At 42.8% G+C, this 19,994-nt stretch overlaps 1 protein-coding gene across 10 annotated transcripts in view; it reads left to right on the top strand.

Moving 5' to 3' along the window:
• Positions 1-19,994, top strand: part of csnk1a1 (casein kinase 1, alpha 1) — a 30,514-nt gene extending 10,520 nt beyond the window's left edge. The window contains exons 3-12 of one of the 10 annotated variants that reach the window (XR_011480059.1): positions 5,386-5,512; positions 5,742-5,840; positions 8,162-8,245; positions 10,699-10,838; positions 11,782-11,869; positions 14,862-14,936; positions 15,569-15,675; positions 16,007-16,119; positions 16,733-16,831; positions 19,610-19,994. Coding sequence is in view for 5 of the 10 variants with exons in the window: in XM_023989494.2 (XP_023845262.1) it covers positions 5,386-5,512; positions 5,742-5,840; positions 8,162-8,245; positions 10,699-10,838; positions 11,782-11,869; positions 14,862-14,936; positions 15,569-15,675; positions 16,007-16,155; positions 19,610-19,617 (877 nt within the window). In the remaining 5 variants the exon portion in view is untranslated. Of the gene's footprint in view, positions 1-5,385; positions 5,513-5,741; positions 5,841-8,161; positions 8,246-10,698; positions 10,839-11,781; positions 11,870-14,861; positions 14,937-15,568; positions 15,676-16,006; positions 16,161-16,732; positions 16,832-19,609 lie in introns of those variants that run through there. The other 9 variants (XR_011480058.1, XR_011480057.1, XR_011480061.1 and 6 more) reach the window with 9 other exon arrangements.

Here is a 19,994-nt window from a genome sequence, read left to right as displayed (position 1 = left end):
AGGAACCGGCAATCTGCCAGACCCAGTGACTCWMATAGCTCCCATCTGGCCCCACATCACACTAGAGGCTTCATTCCACGTTCTACTGACTGTTGACATCTAGTGGAAGGCGTATGAAGTGCAAACAGATCCATAAATTACAGGGATTTGAATAGGCGATGACTTTCACATCGACCCATTTCAGAATTTTCACTTCCTGTTTGGAAGTTTGCCTGCCATATGAGTTCTGTTATACTCACAGACATAATTCAAACAGTTTTAGAAACGTCAGTGTTTTCTATCCAATAGTAATAATAATATGCATATATTATCATTTGGGACAGAGTAGGAGGCCGTTCAATTTGGGCACCAATTCATCCAAAAGTGAAAATGCTACCCCCTATCCATAAAAAGTTAACAAACAATTTATTACATACATATTTATTCTGAGTGTGTACAAAGGGACATCTGTGCAACAGCACATACCACCAAAATCACACATTGACCCATGCCTACTAGACACAAAGGATATCAGTTGTCCAGCTGCTTTTGTATGTTGGCCGTCTGGTACGCTTAGCGGTCCACGGCAGGAGTGGGATCGAACTCCTTGGAGACCCCAAGGCAACTTCAACCGTTGTCAACATGGTCTCCCACAGGCCACTGTAGGATTTGTCCTTGAAATTGTGGCTGACCAGGATTTTCAGCCCCTGCCACTCATCCTGGATTGGAGCCATGTTGCAACCCGATCGGCAGGATTGAACAGAGCATGTGAGTTTGCAAATATGCAAACATAACATTGTCTCATATGGCAATGCAGTGTCAAATAAATTCGTACCTTTTCTAGAGGCACCTTGAAATGCCTCATCAGGTCTGCGACACGATTGCCAAAGGTGAGAAGGCTGGCCTGGTCTTCTGGCCATGTGTCAGGGTTTAGCACTCTGAAAGACTCAACTGGGGTCTGGACACCCTCATCCTTCAGCATACCACCAAACCTGGCTTTGAGATCATCCACGCTGATGTTGATGGTCGCCTCTGTGCTGATTCAGCTGGGGATTGGTGAGGTCTGTGAAGCCTTTTAGATTCCCCTTCAGTGTTATTCCCTTTAACAGAAATAACCCACACAGAGACACGCACACATACCAACACCATGAAATGTCTGTCCGTTTGTCTCCCATATATTTTTTTAAGACATCTCCACTGCATTTCCCTCCTTAACCTCAACTCTGTCTATTGGCAACGAATACATTGATTCTCACATTGAGAATATGTCTCAATCATCAATTTTTATCATTGATTTCTCTTACATCCTAACAAGCTCTCATCCTAACACACCTGGAATCTCCTCATCACCCTGCTGCTGAGCAAGCATGGTCTGGATCTTCTCCAGCATGCCTCCTGCCTTTGCCCTAAGCTTTAGTGCTTTCAGTCTGGTCACTGTCTTCCTCAACTCAGATGTGGCTTGGGGGGGGATCAGGTCATTCCTTTACAGGGTGAGGCTAAGTGAGGATAGCTCCTCAAACATGTCTGAGAAAATGGCAGAATACAGGAGCGCATTCTCCAATTCCTGCTTTCTGTTAAGTAGTGAGTGAATAAGCTGTCACCTGTCAATTTCTTGATTCTGAAAGTTCATTTGAGTCTTGAACCTATTATTTAAAACGTGTGTGGTATTAAATTTCCTGTTAAAAATGGACCTTTGCCTGCCCTTGAACTTCCGCTGTTGATGCTCGGCCAGGTGCTCCATGTGCTGCAGAACAACGGAGTACTGRCCTTCGTCAGTGGCAAGGTCCTTGTCTTGTCCATGCCGCAAGGAACACTTTGTGGGAATGGGGGATCCAGGGAGTTCCCTTGACGCTAGACGGTAAATATCCACACCGAGCTCTTGCCTGAGAACATAGAGTTCTTGTTTGGAATTGCCGCTGAAGTGATAAGTCTGCTATATCAGATTCAGAAGATTGTACACGACAGACACCATTGGCTCTTTCTTCTGAATGGTCAGTATTGCCAGCTCTAGCCTGTGAAAGTCAGAACAGAATCTTCCAAACAATTCATCGTCTTCCCCCCCGTCTCTTGTGCCAACAAAACAATAATTCTGTGGTATTTACCATTCCAACATTTAGCGTGCGCGCACACACAGTATTTAACATTCTCTGCTAGCAAATAAAACAATCATAGGTTTGTAACTAATTAATTCTGTTGCATACAGTGGATTGGGATTATATGCCCCCCTGCCYCTCTGCAGGTGGGGAATTACTCCCCCACGGTGGCCCATGCTCACGGAGGCACCATCTGCCCTGAAGGAGATGCACTTCTTCATCCATGACTCTCCATCCTCCTCTGGAGGACGCTTTTCCTCAAACAGCACAAAATGTGGCCTTGGTGGCATCCAAAACACCTCAATGACAACACACAAAAAAGCTATTATACAAAAGTATTTCTGACAAACTAAATTCTATCTCCATTACGATTAATGATTAAACTTTATACAAGAATAAAGCCTATAAGAGAAACGACTTAGCAATGGCATGGGAGTGCTCAAGGGTCCTCTTTCTCCTTGTCTCTTTTTCGCTAAAATAAAATTGAATGGGCTTCATTTTTAGTGATGTCTGCACGTTAACTTATAGCCTATACCGATACTTTTTTCCAGTGTTCACCTTCCTCTCGCTTTGACTGGACTGCGTCATCACAGAACAATACTGTGGTTGGCGCATGCCGCTTAGAAATGTGAGACTTGTAGTTTTTAAACAATTAGCAGCGGGGGAGAAATGGATTACGGTAGGTAATCTTTACTCGTAAATGATTTTTCAGATTCGCACATCTATTTTTAGAAGCAAATGCGAATGAAATACTTGTGCTGTAGAACCCTGCTGATGGCGCAAAAGCCATGACAGGGAGACATAGTTCAGTGGTAATGTGCGTGCAAGCAGTTGCTCCCGACGCCACTTGGGTACACTGTAGCATCCACCGAGAGGCTCTTGCTGCCAACAGAATGCCTGACAGCTTTAAAGATGTTTTGGGCACTACAGTGAAAATTGGTAACTTTGTTAAAGCAAGGCCCCTGAATTCTTGTCTATTTTTGCACTATGCAATAATGTGGGCAGTGACCATGTAACACTTTTACAACCTACAGAAGTGTGCTGATTTATCAAGGGGCAAGTATTGACATGTTATTTTTATTTAAATTGAGAGACAAGCTTAGTTTTCTTTACTCACCATTTTCACTTGTCTGACCGCTTGCATGGTGACAAGTTTCTCACACGACTGGCCTATCTGGGTGATGTTTTTTCTCGCCTGAATGATCTGAATCTAAGATTACAGGGACTTTCCAACTATATTCAATGTGCGGGACAAAATTGAGGTTATGATTAAAAAGTTGGAGCTCTTCTCTGTCTGCATTAACAAGGACAATACACAGGTCTTCCCATTGTGTGATTAAAAAAAWATATATTAAAGTWWTTTTTGCAAATTAACTCAAGCTTACTGACAATGTCAAATGTGATAGAGCGAAGCACCTGAGTGAGTTGTGTGCGCAATTACGCATTTACTTTCCCGAAACGCATGACACAACCAACTGGATTCCTTATCCCTTTCATGCCCTGCCTCCAGTCCACTTACCGATATCTGAACAAGAGCGCCTCATTGAAATTGCAACAACCGGTTCTGTGAAATTTTTATTTAATCAGAAGCCACTGCCAGATTTCTGGATTGGGCTACGCTCAGAGTATCCTGCCTTGGCAAATCACGCTGTTAAGACACTGATGCCCTTTGCAACTGCGTACCTATGTGAGAGTGGATTCTCGGCCCTCACTAGCATGAAAACTAAATACAGGCACAGACTGTGTGTGGAAAATGATTTAAGACAGACTCTCTTCAATACAACCCAACATTTCAGAGTTATATGCATCCTTTCAAGCACACCCTTCTCATTAACCTGTGGTGAGTTATTCACAATTTTCGATGAACAAGTAAGGTTTTATATGTTAGATGGTTAAATAAAGAGCAAAAGTATTGATTATTGTTATTTGTGCTCTGGTCCTATAAGAGCTCTTTGTCACTTCCTACGAGCTGTTTTGTGACACTCACCCTTATGTTTAACTGTGTAGTGTGTGTGGCAGGCTTACGATAGCAAAAAAAAAACATTTGAGAGCGCACTGACCCTGGTGCTAGAGGGGGTATGCAGCTGGAGGTTGAATGTTTGAAAAGAAAAAGAGTTTTGGAACCACTGGTTAGAATGTCAATCTAGGCTGTACCGTTAAGATTTCCCTTCACTGGAACTAAGAGGCCTAGCTCAAACCATGAAAAACAGCCCCAGACCATTATTCCTCCAACACCAAACTTTGCACTATGCAGGAAGCGTTCTCCTGGCATCTGCCAAACCCAGATTCGTCTGTTGGGCTGCCAGATGGTGACGCGTGATTCATTACTCCAGAGAACACGTTTCCACTGCTCCACAGTCCAATGGCGGCAAGCTTTACGCCACTCCAGCCGATGTTTGGCATTGCGCATGGTGATCTTAGGCTTGTGTGCGGCTGCTCTGCTATGGAAACCTATTTCGTGAAACTTCCAACGAACTTCTTGTGCTGATGTTGCTTTCAGAGGCAGTTTGGAACGCTGTAGTGAGTGTTGCTACCGAGGACAGACGATTTTTACATGCTTCAGAACTCGGTGGTCCTGTTCTGTGACCTTGTGTGACTTGTTGGAAAGGTGTCATCCTATGATGGTGCCATGTTGAAAGACACTGAGCTCTTCAGTAAGGCCATTGGAATGCCAATATTTGTCTCTTGAGATTGCATGACTGTGTGCTCGATTTTTATACACCTGTCCGCAACGGGTGTGGCTGAAATAACCCAATCCACAAATCTGAACAGGTGTCCACATACTTTTGTGCATATAGTGTACGTCGTTCCCCTACAATACCTCTGTTTGGATTCTTGGACAAGATGGTTGCCTGGCGACTGCTGGTCTGGCAGTATACTGGAGAGGTGTTGGGAATCCCCCTGACCTCTAATGGCAGAGCTGTGAGGATTACACTTGATTACTCTTTAACTAGCGCCAGGCCCCGCATGAAAAATGAAACCACCCTGTTAATGATAAATGAAGCCTCCCTCTGTAATTCACTACAGTTTCAGGGGTTATGATGACCCCCATGCTCTTTAACCAGAAAATGCTTGTCATCTGTGAATAAAGCCATGCGTCTGGAACAACTGGTTAGGCCTGATCGCTGAACTCCACCATCCACAAAATGTTTGGCTATGGTATTGACCTATGACCACACACGTTGCATTACCTTTTTTATGTTGCATAGGCCTAATAAATTACTATGTACAGTTTTACCTAAGACAACACCTATACTTAACTTTTGTTATGAGTTTGCATGAATATTGACATATGGCTGGTGCTGTCTTGCAGGTGGTATGGCCAAGAAAAGGACTACAATGTCCTAGTGATGGACCTGCTGGGACCCAGTCTGGAAGACCTCTTCAACTTCTGCTCGCGCCGGTTCACCATGAAAACTGTACTAATGCTCGCAGACCAAGTAAGGCTTGGTTTCATCATTGCTCCTTATCTTTCACTTTGGCCCCTTCGTCTGGTTGCTTTTTAAATTTTTATTAAGATTAACCCAAAACACACATTTTCTGGCTGCAAAAGGGAGAATGACTAAAACCCCCAAAATCTTATGTAAACCCATTTTCCAAAGTTTCAAGACAAGTCTATTTTCAAGTTCATACGTTAACTGATTGAGAGATGGGTTTTTTTCTCCACAGATGATCAGCAGAATCGAGTATGTGCACACAAAGAACTTCATTCACAGAGATATCAAGCCAGACAACTTTTTAATGGGTATTGGCCGTCACTGTAACAAGGTAAGCTTACAGCAGTTTCCCCGTCCTGAGATGCATTATGTTGACAATCTCTGACCTAGTTACTGCCTTTGTTTTATACAACGTTGTGTGAAGTGATACAAGTAGCCCAAATGATCTTGTTTTTGTACGCTTTGGTGGTGCCAAGTATTCTTTTGTAGAAAATATAATCCTCAGTGAGGCAAATCATGTGATTTATTTTCTTTTGAATAGGCTACGTGTCCTTGGTAATGGACATTTTTTAAGGCTAATTGTTTATGGTTGGTTTAGTCCACTTGTTAAGGATGGAATGGTTTTGGTAGTCACATTAAGGTGCTTTTACGACCAGGTAATTACAAGCCCTCAGGTTTCTTATAGTTGTGCATCTCTTTTCAGATCATAGACAGGTGTTAGTAAGACAAAAAAAGGCTTCTGCATGATGTGTAATCCCATTTATTCTTTTCCCCCTTGCAGAAAATAATTAAGGCGTTTTTGTGAATCGTTTTTCATATACCAACTGTATTCAAGTTGCCTGATTTGTATTTTGTTTTTAAATAACTTACTATTTTGAGCCCTTGCAGACAGGCAACATTTGGCAAAGTTAAAGCAGGAACGCGTGTGTTTTAACACATACCTGTCCACGTGAACTGTGGAGGTTGTTAGTGTTATGTGATATCGACTTATCAGTCAGCGACAGGCTAGTCTAATCAAAACGAAGCAGTACCTTTTGGGTACTCGAGCGTTGAAGCCTGTATTACCATTTTTGGCAGTGCTGTCTGGAATAAGTGTTTACCATTGTGTGTCTGTGTGAATGCCAGCCTCAAGCTTCTTTTTTACATACACATGAAATTGTCACTTTTTTTTTTTTTTTTTTTTTTTTTTATACTAAACTCCACCAATATTTATAAAGGTGCACATACACTCCTTTTGGACTGCAAGCTCTGACACCCAAGCCCGAGAAGTCTTGCGCAGGATGTGCACTGAACTCAATGGATGGGAAGACATGGCAGAGCAGTAGCTTTTGCGAACCCCCACTCTATCCTCTTGATGTTTAAATCAACTGCCTTTCTCTTCACCTGAACTCACTCTGCATTCTGCTTCCAACCTGCTCTTTTACAATGGTGCTTATTGTACCCAAAAGCCTTTAATTCAGGAAGTGTGTTTCTGAAGTAGTCTTCATTTGGACATATCGCCATTGATGTAAATCTAACATTTTGCTAACAGTAGAGTGAAGAGCAATAGTTAAACTTTAACCCCCCCACTCTTTAATAGATGGCAAGTGTACACCTCACCAACAATAGATTTTTCCCTATGGTTTGGAGAGTGATACTCAGCTTGGCATCATTGTAAACTAATTGCTTGTTTTGTTGCTTTGTCCTGGGCTGCTCTATTGAAATCTAAGTAAGAGCCACTATCACAAAGGCTGTCCTGTCATGCGTCTCTCGCAGCTATGCTAAATCTACTCCATGTATTGACGGCTCCATGCAGATTAATTCATGCTCCTTTCTTACTGCACGCTTTTCCTCTGTTTTGCGCTGTAGAGCTGCTCATTGCCAGATTGGGCTTTTCCAAAGTATTCTACCCTCTTCCTTACTGAAGGTTTCCACCGTTTCCAAGCCATCAGAATAAACTTTTAAACAATTATTTGATCCATTGCTTCCTGTGAGATCTCAAGGAGGTGGTGGGGTTGGGTGGCTGTGTTGTTTTACAAAGCTTTTTCACACATTGTTAAATGAGTGCCCATTTTAGGGAATGGCCTTAATTATTTGCCTCCTCTTTTAACCCTAGTTGTGCCAGTAAGTCAACTGCATATTGTGTTCTGTACCCAGACAGACTGTTACTCCAAATTTGTATAATGATTATTGTAAAAAGCACTTCTACTGGTGTGGCACTGCTAGCGTTAAATGCTGCAATATCAAAAAGCCACTGCAAAGTCAAAATCGCAAAACAGGTTTGGAAATAAGTGTTTGCTTTTTTTAGCAAGATAAAATAATTTAGGGATTGAGCAGTTATATTGTCTTCAGTTCTGCCTCTGAATGAAATTGGTATGGCAGTGTGGACTGTATATTCTGCAGGACCCCCCCATCTGCTTAGTCTAAATACTGGCTTGCAACTAAGCCCAGGCTGACTCCTCTAGGAAGTCCTCCCACAGTCTGACTCCTCTCTGATTTTAGCTCATATGCTTGCTGGTGGACGAAGGATGGCCTTGGGCTTTCTCTCCCCCTCCCATTTTCCTCCCTCTCCTCCCGTTCTTTTTCTGAGCCTTGGTGTTGCCTGTCTGCGCTGGCCTTGTGGGGTTGTCAGCAATCCTGTTTGATGCACTGCACCCTCTATTGTTTGTTCAGTGTTTAGAATCTCCAGTGGGGAAGAGGAAAAGAAGCTTGGCTGTTAGTTCTTCTCAGGACCCATCTTTCTCAGGATTAAACCAGGTCTGAAACCACAACCGCCTCTTAATACTCCCCCAAATTCTGTTGACTTTTTTTTAAAACTTTTTTTTTTACACCATTTAGAAGCAGTACTACTACTTTTTATTTCTTTGATTTGGTCAATATTTTATGACCACTGTATTGGCATTAAACCAGACACACATGCTAAACAGATCTAGAGATTAACACCAAATCCAGATGGCAGGGATCTGAGAGTAGGTGGATAAAGAACATGGTGACTAGTAGCGGAGATGCTGTTGAATTTTCTAGATTATGATTTTATTTTTTGAAGGGACACGCTTCTCTCATTTGAAGTGGTCATGGCGCTAATTGATATTTTGGATGCTTTTCCATTTCCTTGGAGCTGTTTTCACTGAGTTTTTAGTGCCTGCTATACACAAGATTATTTTATCTTCTTGGTTTCCCAGATTATCATCGCCTTCTGGGTTTTAGAATACTCAACCAAGGAAAATATCAGTCACTAACCCTTATGACTAGTGTGTCCATTTCAAGTGACCGTGCTGGCCAAAACGAGCCAATATTGAGGTGAGATCACGGCAATTTTTCAAGTTCCTAAAGATTTTCTGTCTGCTCAGTACAACTGTAGCTACTTGGTTTATATGACTTGCACCTTGGCATTACAGAGAAGGGATAACTGGGCCATGTGGCTGTGAAAACTGTGCTGTGGTGATTGCCAGTTGCTCTGGAACAGAGGGCTATGTGGCAGCATTCGAGCTGGTCTGAACCAGCTGCCTGTTAAGAGACTGCTGCTGACTTCACAGGCTGCCTAGCCTGGCCAACTGTTGGCCAGAAGCCAGAGGCACAATGAGCAGGGGGGAAAAAAGGAGTGTTTGGAAACGCAGGGCCTGGAAAGCCCGAATGAAGACCTGCACGGCAGATGGGTGTGGTTAGGTTATGTGTGCTTGCAGACCTACAGTTCAACATCAAGTTGGAAGAGAACTAGACTGTGCTTGAAGGCTAATTACTAGTATGGCTTTGCATAACCAGAACCCTCAGTCAGAAAATGATGATGCATACTTTGACTTAGCTTTAAAAGTATGTAGATTTGTGTTACTTTGTTTCACAGTTTGGTTTGTTAGGATGGGCCTGTTGAGTCAAAATGGTTGTTTTTAAGATTGTTTCAGTATGTTGATAAAAATTGTTCCAGTAGGAACCAAAAATCCAAGAAATCGTTGTGACTCGGCATGTTAGAGCTGAAACCAACATGTATGTATTTTGAAGGTCATTGGCCTGTGAGCTAAGTATTTTTTGCAAGGTAACTGACCCCCCCCTTTCACAATTGCCATTGATGTTGTAGCAGTATGTTAACATCTATTTTCCTTCAATATTAGTGAATGGAGAAAATGGGAAGCATTTGGTCAGAACAGGTCACTTTTTTGTAGAAAGGTTGTGTATTTGGACCACATTTTTGATTGTTCAAATTATGAAATTAACTTTCAGCAAACCTTTGACTGTACGCATTGTTTGTGCATGTTCTGTAGGCTTAATAGTTGACCGACGTCTTACCAGATAGCAGCTTACTTTAATTTAACGCATTCTTGGTTTACTGTTTCAACGATGTAGGTTTAATGGAATTTCCCATGCTTTTGTTCTGTGAAAGCTGGAATATGCTATTTAGGGTAGTCACTCGCCTTCCTACATTGTGTATTTATTGACTCTTAATGTTCTGCCTGCAATAAACTTCCTATTGTACTAAAGCAAAAGGTACCTCAGCACAGAAGAAAAAGGCGCACGTTAATGAATAACGTGGAAACGTGAGTTAGTTTGCAGCAAGTGGACGCTTGCGTGTGGAACTGCCTTTTCTCCCGGCCAGACTTCAGATGGAAGCGTCCAAATAACATTTTACGGTTGGCGTAGCTATTTGTCTTGACAACAGGAAATGTTTGAATCCCTGGCTGAGCCAAGCAAGCAGAGACATGGCTGAGTGGATCCGTTTCAATACGATTACAGCCGTCAGTCAGTGCTGCCTCAGTGAAACACTTCTGTTGGGCGAGGCATTTTCTCAGGGACTGCAACCTGCAGTTGTGCGTGGGAGTAGAGTGGAGTAGTATGGCAGGCGGTCCACAAATTTAGATGTCATTCCGATCCAAGACAGACTTTGAAGGCCGACACTTTCAACAACCTTAGAGGGCTGTTAGTAGGCAGGGAGAAACGTTCTTGAGTTTCCTGCAGAAATTCCATTTGCCTCAGACTTTGACCCCTGGGTGTTTTCCTGATCCTGCCGTCACATGGCCAGCATTGTTTTCATAGATAACAATGAGGGGCCTTGAGAATGGCTGCTTCTCTAGTCAAATGGTACACCAGGCAAAGCAGGAAATTGGAAGAATAGACCCATGGTCTCACAGCTCCAGCCTCCAATTTTGTCAACCGCTCCTCTGAATCGAACTTTTAAAATGTGTTTATTTTTTATTTATTTTTCTCTCCCCCTCTTACAGTTGTTCCTCATTGACTTTGGTCTGGCCAAAAAATACCGGGACAACCGGACACGACAGCACATACCCTACAGAGAAGACAAAAATCTCACAGGCACAGCTCGCTATGCCAGCATCAACGCACATCTGGGAATCGAGCAGAGGTAAGAGCAGTTCAGCACCCAGTAATATATTTCAGCTTTCGCTGGATATTCTCTAATCCTTCCTCGTTTGTACACTTATAGGCCACAGTGGCTAGGTTCCTAGGACTTAATATGTTGGTTAATGGGTCTCTTTCCCCACTTGTATCGGTATCCACTCATTGTTTTTTGTGGCGTGAAGGAGCTTTTGTTTGTTACTGCTGAGCCTGCAGAGTGGATCTCAAAGGACTTGTCCTCATGATGGCCAAGCTGCTCCCATTGGTCACTCTAGAATCTAGCTGCCACCAACGGCTGCATTTCCCATTGACCCAGATTACCAGTTTTGACCAATGGGCCATGTAATTTAGCCAGATCAATCTTGCTCCCCTTATCCACCATTGCTCTGTATTGAGCTGTAATGTAAGCAATTAAGTCAGACTGGAGATGTTTTCCCCCTACTTTATCTTTTGACATACCAGTATGGTATATGGCCGTAACCTAAGCTTGCAGTAATTTTCCCCAAAAACTTGATTCATTGCAAAAATTGCCTTTTCGTGATAAGATGATAGAATTTAACATGGTTAGAAATCCTATTGTTCCCTTGTTTAAACAAGCTTTTTATGGATGCTCATTTTCATGCTGTCATTTTAAGCATTCAGTTGGGATATGAAAAAACACAAAGCATGTGGCTGCTTCACTGAGCCGTGCCCCAAAAACAAAATTTGTGAAGGAGGAAAGGATTGCCTTCTGTTAAAGCACTATAACAGGATAGACACACCACCCTCTTGGAATCTCAGAATTCAACTAGACTAGTAAAATGGTCTCAGTGGTCTGGAAGTTGGTACAGTCTTGTACAAATCAGCTGTTACAAAAGGCCTTGAGATGAATGTGAAATGTGTTGCGCTTGAACTAACTGAGATGTATTACCATTGTACATGCACTGAATGCCAAATGTTTTTCTTTCCAGTCGCCGAGATGACATGGAGTCGCTAGGATACGTCCTGATGTATTTCAACAGAACCAGCCTGCCCTGGCAGGGACTAAAGGTAGGCCAGGCAGGTACTCTAGGGCCCCCTGTCCACTAAATAGGTGGTTAATATTTCATTCACTCACCACAGCTTTTTTGCCTCCTGCTACTAGGCTTTTTTTCCTCTTACATTTTTCTCCCCAGCTGTCTCATAACATCAATTTCAGCCGCTTTACCATTTTCATGACTTCACATCGGATTCATTTTTTACTCAAGCTGAATGGTTTAAGTAGTTTTGTCCTCTGACAACTTCAGGGAATCAATTTAACATTGTGTGATGTGCCTCGTACATTGCAGGGCAGCTTGTTAGCGAGTCTTACTAGTAGATTATCCTTAACTTTCCATTCAAGTTGTAGTGTTCCTTGAGGTCAGCTACTTCCCAGAGGTTCTGCTAGCTACCTTTATTTTTTTTAATTCATATATCCTGCAGAGAAATGGGGTGCCTCGAATGTACAGTTTTATGCTCTTTATTGTAACCTCACCTAGACTTGCATTTACAACATAATGCACCTTCGCTCTTTCTGACGTGGCAAAAATCAGTGTGAGTGAGGCGCTTAATTTACAACGAGCAGGGTTAAATGGGTAACATGAGGTCTGTGCTTTGTCTAATTTGCATGTAACAGCAGCCTGCAGTACTAGTGCTTGAAACTCAAGTCCTCGAAGGTGTTAGGYACAGTGCCTTCAAAGTATTCATACCGCTTGACTTTTTACACATTTTGGTACAGCTTTTTTATTTTTTATTTAACCTTTATTCAACTAGGAAAGTCGGTTAAGAACAGTCTTATTTACACTGACTGCCTACCTCGGCCAAACCCGGACGATGCTGGGACAATAGTGCGCCGCCCTATGGGACTCCCAATCACGGCCGGATGTGATGTAGCCTGGATTCGAACCAGGGACTGCAGTGACGCCTTTTGCGCTGAGATGCAGTGCCTTAGACCGCTGCGCCACTAGGGAGCCTCAATTTAAAATAAAAATGCTTTTTTGTCACTGGCCTACATACAATACTCCATAATGTAAAAGTTTTTAGAAATCTGAACAAATTACACTGAACAAAAATATAAACGCAACATGTAAAGTGTTGATCCATGTTTCATGAGCTGAAATTAAACATCCCAAATGTTCCATACGCACAAATATTATTTTGTGCACAAATGTGTTTATCCTTGTTAGTGAGCAGTTCTCCTTTGCCAAGATAATCCATCCACCTGACAGGTGAGGCATATCAAGAAGCTGATTAAACAGCATGATCATTACACAGGTGCACCTTGTGCTGGGGACAATTAAAGGCCACTAAAGTGTGCAGTTTTGATACACAACAGTGCCACAGATGTCTCAAGTTGAGGGAGCATGAAATTGGCATGCTAACTGCAGGGATGTCCACCAGAGTTGTTGCCAGAGAATTTGATCTACATTTCTCTACCATAGGCCACCTCCATTGTTTTAGAGAATTAGTCAGTACTTTCAAACAGCCTCACAACCACAGACCACGTGTAACCATGCCAGCAGAGGACCTCCATCTGGCTTCTTCACCTGCGGGAGCATCTGAGACCAGCCACCCGGACAGCTGATGAAACTGAGGAGAATTTCTGTCTGCAATAAAGCCATTTTTGTGGGGGAAAGTACCCAAGTGGGTGCCCCTGCCCAGTCATGTGAAATCCATAGATTAGGGCCTAATTTATTTCAATTGACTGATTTCAATTGACTGAACTCTAGCTCAGTAAAATTGTTCCGTTTTGTATTTTTGTTCAGTATAACGAAAAGCTGAAATGTCGGGTCAATAAGTTCCCCTTTGTTATGGCTAGCCTAAATAAGTTAAGGAGTAAAAATGTGCTTAGCAAGTCACAAGTTACATGGACTCTTTCTGTGTGCAATAAGTGTTTAGCATGATTTGTGAATGAGTACCTAATCTCTGTACCCCACACATACAATCATCTGTAAGGTCCCTCTGTCAAGCAGTGAATTTCAAACACAGATTCAACCACCAAGACCAGGGATGTTTTCCAATGCGTCGGAAGAAGGGCACCTATTGGTAGATGAAAACAACGTGTTATGTTTTGGGCAAATCCAATAGAACACATTGAGTGACACACTCCATATTTCCAAGTATAGTGGTGTTGCATCATGTTATGGGTATGCTTGTAATAAGGACTGTGGATACAAAAATAAAAGGAATGGAGCTAAGCACAGGCAAAATCCAAGTGGAGAACCTGGATTAGTTTGCTTTCCATCACAGGGAGATTAATTACCTTTTCTGCAAGACAATAACCTAACAAACAAGGTCAAACCTACATTGGAGTTGTTTAAAAAGAAGGCAGTGAATCTACTTGAAAATCTATGGTAAGACCTGAAATGGTTGTCCAGCAATGATCAAAAACTAATTTGACAGAGCTTAAAGAATAATGGGCATATGTACAATCCAGGTGTGGAAAGCTCTTAGGGACCTATCCAGAAAGACTCCGCTGTAATCGCTGGCAAAGGTGCTTTTGCAAATTATTGACTCCGAGGTTTGAATACTAATGTAAATGAGATTTCTGTATTTCATTTGTAATAAATGAGCAAAGAAACTTGTTCACCTTGTCATTATGGGGTATTGTGTGTAGATGGGTGAGWTWTATATTTTGAGGTCAGGTTGTAACACAACTTACCTGGTAGAATGAGGGTTAATAAAAGCATGTGGAATAAGTCGAGGGGTATGAATACTTTCTGAAATGCCTACAGCACCAAGCCTTTCTTTACATGCATACAGCCCCAATTGCTCGGCCTAGCGAGATGGACTAGGTCGTGAAACACCACTTGTGTACACACATTTGACCCATGAGTAGTCTAGTACAGAATAACACAACTTTCTCTAATGGCCCAATATTTCAGTGCAATAAATCACATCAGGCCAAGCAAATTCCTTATTCTGTTATGTTGTTTATAGGCCACTGATCTCACCGGGGGTGAAGGAAAACTGCAAAGGGTAGTGTTAAACTGTGGTGCACAACATTTTCATTTCTCGCCCACATGTTCCACAGGCTGCCACAAAGAAACAGAAGTACGAGAAGATTAGCGAGAAGAAGATGTCGACTCCAGTCGAGGTGTTGTGTAAGGTGAGCGTGTGAAACCATAGAACGGTGTTTCCCATGTTTTTGCCCTAGCACTACACAGCTGATTTCAAATGATCAACTAATCATCAAGCTTTTGATCATTTCAATCAGCTGTGTAAAGGGATTCCACTGTGTTAAATTGATCAACTCCGTGACACGCCGTGCCGCTATTTTTAGTCAGGGTCACAGGGACCGAAAGGTAGATACTTACTATGGAAGTTGAGAGATTACTGGAGTCCATGAGTGGCCACATCAGCCAGTGAAGTATGTGGCTTGTAACGGTTGAAGGCTTTCTCTCTCATAGTGTACAAGAGCAGAGATGGTGGCTGGAGGTGCTAATCTAATCCAGTCTTTAAATAGTGGCTGTTATGCGTAGTCTTGGAACTGAAAGCATAGTGGCCATTGGTCATTAAAATACCTAAGTAGCTGGCTGAGAGTGCATGCTCAAGCCTTGCATTAGGCTGTGGAGTAACTTGTGTAACTTCACAATCACTTTTTTTTTCTGTCAGTGATTGCCCTTTATTTTACCAAAACACATCTTAAAGTAATTTATTAGGCGCTGACGGTCATTGTACGGTATAATAACCAAAACAGTTGAAAATGGATAACATTCGATCTCCTACGCTTGTTTTCAGGGTTTCCCCGCAGAGTTTGCCATGTACCTGAACTACTGCCGTGGGCTGCGGTTTGAGGAGGCGCCTGACTACATGTACCTGCGTCAGCTTTTCCGCATTCTCTTCAGGTGCTCGTCATTTCTCAACCTCTTACCTCTGTCCCCAAGGGAGCTGAAACACACACACAAAGTCATGTTTTTTTCTTCTTCTCAGTGTTAAGACACACAATGCAGAACGACGTTGTGTTAATAACAGATTGTACTAATGTTAATAGTGAAGTGTTTTTTTTTTTTTTTTTACAAGAATGTGAAAGGACAAACGGTTGTAGGCCCTATGTAGTCTGTCTGCTTTCATGTATGATAAGGCTGAAAACAAATTCAGCCTTAACAGTAAAGAGGTATTTTTAATAAAGCAGAGCTCAGTGTGTCAATGTCTGAACGTGCGTGTGTGTTTGTCCAGGACCCTGAACCACCAGTACGACTACACGTTTGACTGGACAATGCTGAAGCAGAAAGCAGCACAGCAGGCCGCGTCCTCAGGGGGACAGGGGCAACAGGCACAAACCCCTACAGGCAAGCAAACTGACAAACCCAAGAGTAACATGAAAGGTTAGTAGCAAAAAGCCAAGCGACGTTTGGAGTGCAAAAATGGAGACACCAATTGCTTTCATTTTCGTTCCCCCTTCAAAGTGGTAAAAAAAAAAAAGTGGATTTGGAACATTCTCTCCCACCAGATTAATGAGAGAAAAAAAGTGTTAGTTCGAGGAGGCCCCCAAAAGATAAAGAGAAATTCAATTGGTCTGTCTTGCAGATGCAAAGACGTCCTTGGGAAATTTGACTACTAACTTTGTACCCAAATGTCTTTATTCTTCTCTGGGACAAAGGGTTGGCTTTATCATCTTCTTTGGATCTTAAAATCATAGTGATTTCGCTCTTTTGAATTAACCCCTTCTCTAAATGGGATGTACGATTCACTCTTTCTCGCAATCATTGTTCCTGGATCTAACACTTGTTAATCTTTATTGGAATGCTCTAAAATACTTGGATGAGCAGGAGTGAGATTCTAACCACATACTAATAAAGGTTTCATACATGTTGGTGTAATGGTTAATAAATTGCTGTCTGTTTTCATGTGTAATTTAGTGCTCATGTGATGTGACTCTTGAATGACCTCTTTTAATTCCAGTCGCCCCCCTCCCTCTCGTAGAGGGTATCCCGGGTGCCCAGGGTTGATGGTGGAGGAGTCAAACCAATTTTTCAAAAAACCTGAAGCTGTTTTCATCAGGTGACGACTAGGATTTCCACAGGGATTAGGCTATAGCCCATTTAGATTTGTAATCTCTGGCATGAAATTGCAGGGCGGCCTTGTTGGATACCAACCACCTGACCTGCATTAGATTTAGTAGTAAAAGGCACGTTTACTACAAGTCAATGCCAACCCCCTATTACTTAAAACCACCACAAATAATATCTGTCGCATTGGCTTCATCAGACCTCACTGTTCCACACACACACACCACGCGTTTATCCACACACTGCATGGAGGACTCTAATGAAGCCCTCCCTCCGTTCCATGTGTATTAGTCCATGTGTGCCAGCTTGGTTCAGACGGCTTAGGCAGGGCTGAATTAAGTCCTCAATACACAATGGGAATCATCTGAGCTATGTGGATTAAGTATTTATTATTAGACCAAAAATGTTTTTGGGGGTTGAGTGCAGGTTAATTGGAGAGGTGGAAAAAAGGCCCGATGTATGTTGGTGACGTGACACGGATGGCGCCCCTGAGAGGGCTCAGTGTATCAGTCCTGCTCTTCCCCAGCACGCCAGCCCCTCTGACTTAGCAGAGAGGCTACCATTTTGTGTGACGTATTGTTGGTGAAATCCTGTCCCAATAAAGGCTTCCGGTGGCTTAGATTTACTGATGGTTGTAGTTTTTCTTGTATGAGATGCTTTCTCCATGATGTCAGGCAAATCCTCTTCTGCCCCTCCCCGGGCACGACTAATGACAGTGCTCGGTCTCCGCTCTGCCGAGAAGAGCTTTGAAAGCCATTAAATATGAATATGAAATCAAAGCAGGAGGACACTGTCCGCCCTCCTTTCTCTTCCCCTCTCTTTCAAGGCACATCCCACATGATGGCAGTGAACAAGTGCTGTGAAGAGGCTAGTTTATAAATAGGATTTGCTGATGACGTGGTATTGGTCTAATCCTTTGTGCACTATGTCTGTTTTAGTATGTGGACTCCATGCGCACAGTTGAGCGCTGCTTATGTGCCTTCCCTGCAGGGGTGGAGAGATCAAAGTTTTCCCTACGTAACTGATTTTTAAAAAGGGACCTTTTGTTAACAGGACCCCCTGCTCACAAGCAAAGCTATAAAATGTATAAAAGGACATCTCTTTCTAAGGTCTGGTGACGGTGGTTATTTGTTCTCTGCTACTCTCTGTCCCTTTAAGATAACACTGCCAGTGAAGGGTGCTGAGCAGCCACAGCCAGGAATTTATATAGCCAAGCTCCGGCGTATTGGAGCTTGAAAGAACTTGTTGGGTTTCTTGGATACCAATTTGACTTGGCCACTCTGTTAGCCTTGTAACAATAGAAACCTTGTTAATGCGAGTTTGCATTTCAGCCCTCTATTGCTCAATTGCCTCGTATTATATGATAGTTGTTTAGAGCATGCCACGTAGATATAATCAGGCAAACGCAAGTAGTTAACGCTCATAGCATACTCCATTGACCCAGGCCTTTACTCTTTCAAACATATCGATCATCACATGGTCATTTAGTGTCTGTGTAGGGCCTAAATGTCATCGTCATGTTGCTGTGAAGTCTCCTAAAGGATATTTGCTGTGTTAGAAGAGGCGTGTTCTATTAATAACTCGCATATGGAGAATTGAGCTGCCCTTTCACCCCTGTGAGTGTGACTGGTCTGTTACATCAGCTGGCCCCTCCACTCCAACGAAACGAAATACGGACACTTGAAACGGCAGGGACCTCCTCCTTCATATCCGTGTGTTATATTTTGTCATCGAACCAATGACTCACATTGACGTCCATTAAGTAAGCGAAAGCTCCAGAGCGTTTCATGTGTAATTCAGAACCATTACTTTGCTGATTTCTCCGGCGGTTTGATCCTCTGATGGCTCTCTGAACACGCTCCCATGTAATGCCTGCAGCAAAACTGCACCTTTCCTTTGAATCCTACCACATCGGAGAGAATTGCTGTAGCAGAAGGAGGTGACTCGGGAGCGTTCGTGTCAAATTCTTCTCATATCACTGAGATCTGATGAGATCATGTCCAAACTTGAGCTGCAGTTATCTAAACCCACTCGGTGAGTCTCGGAACGCATCATCAAGGTGTGAAGGCTTGCTTGAGGAAGACAAAAGATTGTCAAAGCCCATGAGAAAGATTGAGGAATCCTCACACATCTTAGTGTTACCCAATCCTGTTCTGCCCATGTTCCTCTCCTTTGGATTGGTGCCTCTAAAGGCCAGCTGCTGAGCTGCATGGGTGTGGTTATGGAGAGGGAATACATGTCATTGGGTAATGGCTGTCTGTAAAGATTACTTCTCACTGCAGTGAAGCATGATGGGAGGTTGACTCACACAGGCAGGACAYATCCCCGTTTGTCTTTTAGAAGTGTTTTTGTTATCTCGGTTGAACTACGCCCTAGTAGATTTATTCATAAGACTCATTGTTTCCTTATTCGCTTTCCACTTGTCTTTCTGTCTATACCCACTCCCGGTACACTACACAGCTGCTGTTGTCTCCTGTACTAGTTGTGAACCTTTTTAAGGTGGTGGTGAATGTCTTCATTACAGGAGGCTCAGAGTAAATGTTTGATTCCCCCTCTCAGGCACTCTGCAGCAGTGGGTTCGAGCTTGCTGCAGAGCGGGACTGATGACTGGGCACTTTTTTTATTACAGGGCTGGAAAACTGCCGTGATTTACTTGGCCTTGTTGATAGCAGTCGCTCAACCCTTTTTTGATAAAGATAACCCGTTCTACTTGATGTGTAACCTATGGCCTCTGTCTCTTTGTCTCTCTCTCTTCTCGTTTCTCTTGCAGGTTTCTGAGCAGTAAGACAAAGAAATGCTAGACGAGTTGCCGTAACAGGATTTGCCTTCCAATCACACCCCGGCATCCAGGATCAAATTCACCAGAACCTGCCAGGCATTGTGGGCAACCATTTTTTCCTGTTAAAGAACTTTCGTTCCATATACTATATATGTAATTGCTCTATATAGGTAACATGCTCTGCATATATCTATATATTGGTATGTATATACTATATCTACACAGAAAGCCGGCTTGGTATGGAATTTTACGAAGCTGTAGCCTTCTCTATTGTCCTGTCCCTGAAGATTTTTTTTTTGTGTGTGTTTCTTCAAAACTAAAAATAAGACATGGTTGGCTCACTGCGGATGTTATTGTGCACATGGCAATACTTTCC

The sequence above is a fragment of the Salvelinus sp. IW2-2015 genome, linkage group LG6.1 (assembly GCF_002910315.2).
Source record: "Salvelinus sp. IW2-2015 linkage group LG6.1, ASM291031v2, whole genome shotgun sequence".
Lineage (NCBI taxonomy): Eukaryota > Metazoa > Chordata > Actinopteri > Salmoniformes > Salmonidae > Salvelinus > Salvelinus sp. IW2-2015.
Note: the sequence above shows the minus strand (reverse complement) of the source record. Positions and strands in the feature narration are given on the sequence as shown.